Source organism: Channa argus, chromosome 11 (assembly GCF_033026475.1).
Source record: "Channa argus isolate prfri chromosome 11, Channa argus male v1.0, whole genome shotgun sequence".
Classification (NCBI taxonomy): Eukaryota; Metazoa; Chordata; class Actinopteri; order Anabantiformes; family Channidae; genus Channa; species Channa argus.
In genome coordinates, this window is record NC_090207.1 from 3,863,795 (window position 1) to 3,870,718 (window position 6,924).

Consider the following 6,924-nt stretch of genomic DNA (forward strand, 5'->3'; position numbering starts at 1 on the left):
AAGTTATTCTCCTTCATTAAACCCATATAACCGCCCCGGTAAAAGCTTAATATGTCCACAGTCATGCTCAGTAATTCTCCTCTTTTTGAACTTTATTTAAACTATATCCTGCTTTTACCTGCTGAAAACACATATTCACAGAAGTGTTATCATAATGTACATAATGTACATACAGTGCATTTAACATGCACTGTAAAAACTGCAAATTATATTCTTTGGTCTAAATAACAGATATTGTTAAATTATCAGGAAGTAAAGTAAAATTTAACTTGCGCAAACACCTGAAAGAAAAAAGTAAACATAGTATTGACAGCTTTCAATCCAGATAAAAAGATCTGTGGTTTTTAGTTGGCCAAGTTGTGTCTTGGACAAATACAAAAAACATCAGAATTTCACTGTTTACTCATTTATATATTTTGAATTTATCATGTGTTAAGAAAATGAAATTGGAGTCGTAATCTTTACAAAGTAAATGTATAATTTGGGACTGAAGGCGCTAATATTCTCAACGGTAAAGATGATATGGGTCTTTAGGCACATCCTTTTATCAAACTCTCGACACTAATTAATCATCTTTATTTTTCCTTTGGTATGAAACATTTGTAAAAAAAAAAATCACTTGGATATGTGGTACAAGCTTATCAACTTGGACAATGAGCTACATGTGAAGACGGAAAACATTTAAACGCAGTTGTCGGTAGGTAGAAAAGAGTAAAATCTTTGCTTTGTTATTTATTGTTGCTGTTTCTTTTCTTTGTTGGTTTTCTATCATTCATGTTGTTAAGTCACATCACTGCAGCAAACGCAAATAGCTCATGTGAAAGGAGCTTTTTGTTGTAAAAATAAAATACCAGTGTCAGTCTTTTTGCATTCACAATTAGTGAATATGAAAGTTTGTTTAACTTGTTTAGTAAGGATTTAATGATACAGTACGACTAATGAATAGCTGGAAATTAGTTGCACTCACGCTGTAGATGCCACTTTTTAAAGATGAGTCTTTGGCCTTGAGCATTGGTAACCTTTCTACTGTTGGTGCATTTTCCAGGCGAAGCAGCAAAAAAACGTGCAGGTACCAGCTTCCTAAAAGTCTTTTTTTCCTGTTTTATCTCATGAAAGTAACTTGTGCTACTGGTTAGACCAAGTAAGAGTAGTTGGTGCTTCATCTTGGCCACTGAGAGGATGTACATTTTTAAAGAATTCTTATATTTTTGAGACAATAATGCATACAGTATATTAATCAAGGAGAAAATTTGCAGATGCATTAACAGGTATTGCAACTTCAACACTAGCAGGGAGGACTTCCTGAAAATTGTTCTAAAACTATTACAGAAAACAGAATATCCGAGTATTGGGGTCCTGATCTCTGAACATGACACAATTTCCAATGCTCACTGAGATGTATGCTTGGCCAAATATGCAACCTTTTTAAAAATGCCACTCTTTACAGACGGATCTTATTCACATGAGCCCTGCACATATTTAAATACGTGACATTATTGTCAGTAGAAAATCAGATTTTGCCCTGGAGCAATCGCCTTTTAGACATGCAAAATTTGTTTGAACTTATCTCTGTATCACAAAACTGATCTCCTCAAACTGAATTGCCTGTTTGTTTTCAGCTAACATGTAGTGGGTAACATCCAAATTTCATTTCGAGTTAAGTTTTCCAGATAAACGTCTGAGTAAATCCGAATCTATCTAAATGTTCTCAAAATGTTCTTGAGCATTTAATTGTAATGTAATAAAATCATTTCAAGTTTTTTAACCGTTTTTAAAGGCGTAAACTTAGCTGCCCAAGATTAACTAAGTACTCAGGCAGTACTTTCTGTTTTCAGTTCATTCCTGCTTCTATTTTGCTACAAATCTTGTACGTTAACTCAACTATACTTTTATAACTTTAATTCCTTTGTTATTTTGCATAATTATTTGGGAATTTATTCATACTTTAGGTTTCCTTTTTGTATCTTTTTTTAGTTTTCATTTCTATGAATATTTAGACAAGTGGGTCACCTTAGCCTTCCGTGTATTATCTCTGGCAGCATGTTTCTTTTTCTGTTGTTCATGAAATTAACTATGGCTGTTACTTAAATTGTGTGTGTGTGTGTGTGTGTGTGTGTGTGTGTGTGTGTGTGTGTAAAAACAAAAAATAAACGCATTTCCTAGCTTTGTAACTTGAAACGTTTCACTCATTAAAGGTTTGGGCTTTTATTTCGGCGAGTCAACCCGGATGTATATAGCGTACTTCCGTTAATTTGTCGGCGCTCGAGCGCTGCCCTTGACTGACCCACGTGAGCAAGTCAACTTCTTTACCTCGTTTTGCGTCTTTGTAAATTAGCAGGCGACCTGACATTATTCCTCTCGGATTTTAATTTGCGTCTTAACGTCTGTTCTTCGTATGCGCCAACTGTTAGCTTGCTGAGATCCGGTTCGGTTCGCCTAAAATGTCCGGTAACGCTAAATCTCTCTTGTTTTTACTGCAGCGGTGTGTCGCGGTCAGACAGCTAACGTTAGCGACAGGTAGCACAGCAAGAGGCACCGCACTGTCAGGCAGGTTTGGGCTTGTTCAGCAGCGAACATGGGCATCAGCGACCTCGACAGTGTGTCAGCAGAGGGCCGGTGAGCTGCGGTCCTCAAAAAGAACCAGCCAGTATAGCTTCTGCACCAAGGTAAGTCTCCTCCGTGGTAGAAGGTAACTAAGTACATTGAGTCAGGTGCAGTTCTTATGGGCCAGCAGACTCAAATTGGGGAACAGTAAATCACCTTTAACGGAGTTGTGAAATCTCCTCTAAGTGTCTTTGTGTTATATATTGTGTGGTGACAAGGTGTTTTGAGCCTGGTATAGTGAGTTATCCGTCCAGGTTCTACATCGCAGAGAGATGAGCCAGTGGTACCTAAAGGACTCATTTACTGTTTAAAGTGTAAATGTGTAAAAATTTTAAAGTGTCAAAAGGGCAGAGCTTGCTATGGGTTATATTTATACTGTGAACAATTATTAAAAAATAGCACGACGGAAAACAAGCCCACATTTTTCTACTATAGATTTTGTGTAGAGTGGTTTGACTTGCTTAAGAGATTTTTCAGCATTTGGATCGTAGTATCATGGTGCTTTACGTTTCTTCCATTTGTTTGCGGCCCAATGGCCGAATTTCACACTGTGCCTTCCAGGCAGGAGCCCCCTGTGAAGAGCAATACCCACCACTGCCAGCATACCAACGCGATGCAGAACCAGAGAGAAGGGAGGTGTATATCGTGCAGGTGAAAGGTTTCCCGTGGTCGTGCACGGCCCAGGACCTCCTGCAATTCTTCTCAGGTGACGCCTTTTTACTCCGGATGTAAAACTTGAATGACAGCTGGCCGATTTGAACACATCTTTTGGACGCACTTTAATTGTATGACTGCAGCTATGCCACTAAAAACACATCGGGCACATAACAGGATGCGTTAACATATTTTTGCACTTATTATTTCACTTTGTTCAGATTTTTGTTTTTTCTTTAGGGAAATGCGTACTTCAAGGATTTACTTTATTGTTAATGCAACAGCTTATGATAATTTACTTCTATTTTGTACTGTAGTAAATGTTACTGTAACTGTTAAATATTCTGGCCACGCAGTACTTGATATGTTTAGGTCAAAAGCTTGTACTTTACAATAAAATCAGTTTGTTCTCTTCTCTAGATGCAGCCCAATAAAACCACAAAATTATATAAAATTAAAGGAGTATGTGTAGACAAATTGTTCATAATGATGTTGTCTTAGTTGCAATCACGCTGCTATGAAGGCTTTTCTCATGACGCGATGTGCCGTGCTTCAGAATGTAGGATCCGCGATGGGGTGAAGGGGATCCACCTCACCGTGGACAAACTGGGGAGGCCATCAGGTCGAGCCTTCATCGAGATGGAGCACGAGGAAGACGTCAGCAAAGCTCTGGAGAAGCACCGGCAGTACCTTGGTCCACGATACGTCGAAGGTGTGTTTGTGTCTTTGTGGAAATCTTGGCTGATTTGTAAGGAAACAGTTCAGAGAGAAATGACTGATACTGTCTAACAAATTCAGCTCACACTTTGAACAAGTGTGTGTGTGTGTTGTTTTTTTTTTTGGGGGGGGGGGGGGGGGGGGGGGGGGGGGGGGGTTTGTTCACATCTTAAGTAACTTAATTTGTCCAATACAATATCATTCTTTTAAAATGGATGATCTACATGACAGAGTACTAAAAGTACAATAAATGAGGGTCAATATCGTGCATTTAAATCATTAGTGTCCTGCTCTGTGTTTGCAGTGTTTGAAGTGACAAACAGCGACGCTGAAGCCATCTTGAAGAAAGCCCTCCAGACTCCAGCTCGTGACGGAGTAGTACGGCTCAGAGGTCTTCCCTTCAGCTGCACCGAGGCCGACATTGTGCAGTTTTTTTCAGGTGAACTGTCCTAAAGTTTTCCTGCCTTCATTGGTAGAGATAACACTGGATACGTGTTGAACTGTGGCTTAAAACCACAATGTCATACAGTCTGAGTACTTAACACTTACAGCTGCTTTTGTTGTCTTGTAGTTCAGTTTAACTGATTATTAAAATACAAAATAATGGGTAAAACAACTGAAAAATAAAGTTGACTGACAATATTTATTGGAATATAACTGATAAGTTTACAATATCTGTACCACCTTTTCAAAAGAGATTTTTGTCGGGACCCCAACAAAGATATTAGCCACATTAATCGTTTGGAGTGTAAAAAAATACTTATATTGTTTGTAAAACCTTCACGTTGCCCTTGAAAGCAGAAAGTTGCATTTATAAATTTTTTTTAAAAAGAATCTCATCAAACCAAAAATTAGAGAAGCAAAGCTGAGGATCTTGCTTTCCTTTGCAGGTTTGGATATAGTGGAGAACGGGATCACCCTCGTCACAGACCAGAGAGGCAGAAAGTCTGGGGAAGCTTTTGTGCAGTTTTCCTCTCAAGAAGTGGCTGATGAAGCTCTGCAGAGAGACAGAGAGGTCATAGGAAACAGGTGGGATGCTGCACATACACTTTTGTTCCAATTTTATAATCCCGCACAAATGTTTCCTTTATCTGTCCATGAGACGGAGCAAATGTTTCAGTTCAAGTAGCAAAACATGTTAGTTGGTGCTTATCATGTTTCGGTTGTAACCTTTGCAGATACATTGAGGTGTTTCCGAGCAGAAGTGACGATATTTACTCTAGTTGGAGGCGAAAAACGAGCCCAGCTGCTTCTCACATGGGCCTTCAGTCATCTGACAGGACTGTTCCTGAATCACAGACCAATCCCAAAACTGGTGTGGTGAATTTTTTTTTTTTTTTCTTTGCGCAAAAACTTTAGTTCCTCCCAACAAAAGGGTGTAATTTAAAAATAATTTGAAAAGAATTAGTGACGAATGGATTATATAAGATTAACATACAAACATCAGAAAATTTATAATTTCTTAGAGGGACTTTGGTGCTTAATCTGCCTCTTAATTTATAGTGTGGCCACTTTTTCCCCTATTATTCTTACGGAACGATTTTCCTAATGAGTAGGAGAAAACTGTAGCTTTATTATTTTTTTTTTTTTTCCCTCAATGGTTAGGAAACTGAAATTCTAATAAAAATTGTTTTAGACTGAACTATTCCTTTGAAGGAACTTCACTAAAATTGATGCTAACTGATTAGATTAGAATTAAAGCCCTGATGATACTTCATCAGTTATGTTAGCCGACAGTGGTAAACTGAGATCGTATAAAGATATTTATAGTTTTTACTGTCTGTGAATAAATGTGTTGCTCCTAAACGGACACGTGTGCTTTATCAGGATCCCCTCAGAGCTCTGCTGCACCGCTGCATTACGTCCATATGAGAGGTCTTCCTTTCCAAGCATCCGGAGAGGACGTTGCGAAGGTGAAATTAAAGAACATGAACCTATTGAAGCTGGTTGTGGTGTTGAAGAAGAGGACAGCTGGATGTGATGTTATAACATGTTTGCTTTTCCTCCTGCAGTTCTTCTCTCCTCTGGTCGTGTCCAAGATCCTGATTGAGTGTGGACCTGATGGGTGGCCGAACGGAGAGGCTGACGTTTACTTCAGCTGCCACCAGGACGCTATGTCTGCCATGTCCAGAGACAGACAGCACATGGGTAAGTCTCACGGAGAGTCTTTAACATGTGTTTAACTAATTCGGGATGTTTTTTAGGCTAAATTAGGCTGTGAATTTAATATTTGAACCTATTTTCCAGGAGAAAGATACATCGAGTTATTCCTGAACTCCGTACAAGCCTCTGATTGAAGGTGAGAAATCATGAAGTTTGGCTCCTTACTAAGAAAAGCTGTATTCAGTTCTTAATTAAATTAGCTTGTTTAACTTAGTTAAATAGAAAACTAGACTGTGCACTTCCTAGAACCCGTTTACTGGTTGTCCTGGTTTATGTGGAATAACAACTCACCAGCTGAAAGTTTCCACACTTTTGTGGAACAAAGGGTAACAAAGTAGTTTCTGTGCTGCTTCCCTTTTGTCCAGATTCTAATTTTAAAGTGTTGCATTTTAAACAGGAGTGAATTCAGTGGTTTCACCTTCTTGCACAACCGTGACCTTTTTAACCTCTTTCCATGGGATTTAACATGGCTCTTTTTCACCTGTAGGTGATTGCTGCTGACACACCGATGCCAGACACATGTGCAGGACTATTCTATTTATTTTCCAACCTGATTCAGACAAACAATAAACATTCCTGGTGTCAAAGAAACCAAATTGTCTTCATTTAACAGGAGGAAATAAGTTTTAAATGAAATAATATAATCTAAAGATGTATTAATCAGGAAGGGTTTTTAGTAACCATTCATGTAAAAATACATTTGCTAAAAGAAACTGTCCTATTAGAGTTTCACAAAGTAAGTTTTTACTTTAGAAACTTGCATTAAAATGACCAAGTATACTGGCT

At 38.4% G+C, this 6,924-nt stretch overlaps 1 protein-coding gene across 1 annotated transcript; it reads left to right on the forward strand.

The window, feature by feature from the left end:
- The first annotated feature begins 2,239 nt into the window (after positions 1 to 2,239).
- grsf1 (G-rich RNA sequence binding factor 1) lies at positions 2,240 to 6,734 on the forward strand. The gene is made up of 10 exons (XM_067522578.1): positions 2,240 to 2,666; positions 3,166 to 3,310; positions 3,815 to 3,970; positions 4,280 to 4,414; positions 4,866 to 5,004; positions 5,154 to 5,290; positions 5,803 to 5,888; positions 5,988 to 6,123; positions 6,223 to 6,274; positions 6,626 to 6,734. The coding sequence occupies exons 1-9, from the start codon at positions 2,442 to 2,444 to the stop codon at positions 6,270 to 6,272; spliced, it is 1,209 nt and encodes a 402-aa protein (XP_067378679.1). The 5' UTR covers positions 2,240 to 2,441; the 3' UTR covers positions 6,273 to 6,274; positions 6,626 to 6,734.
- Positions 6,735 to 6,924: the final 190 nt, after the last annotated feature.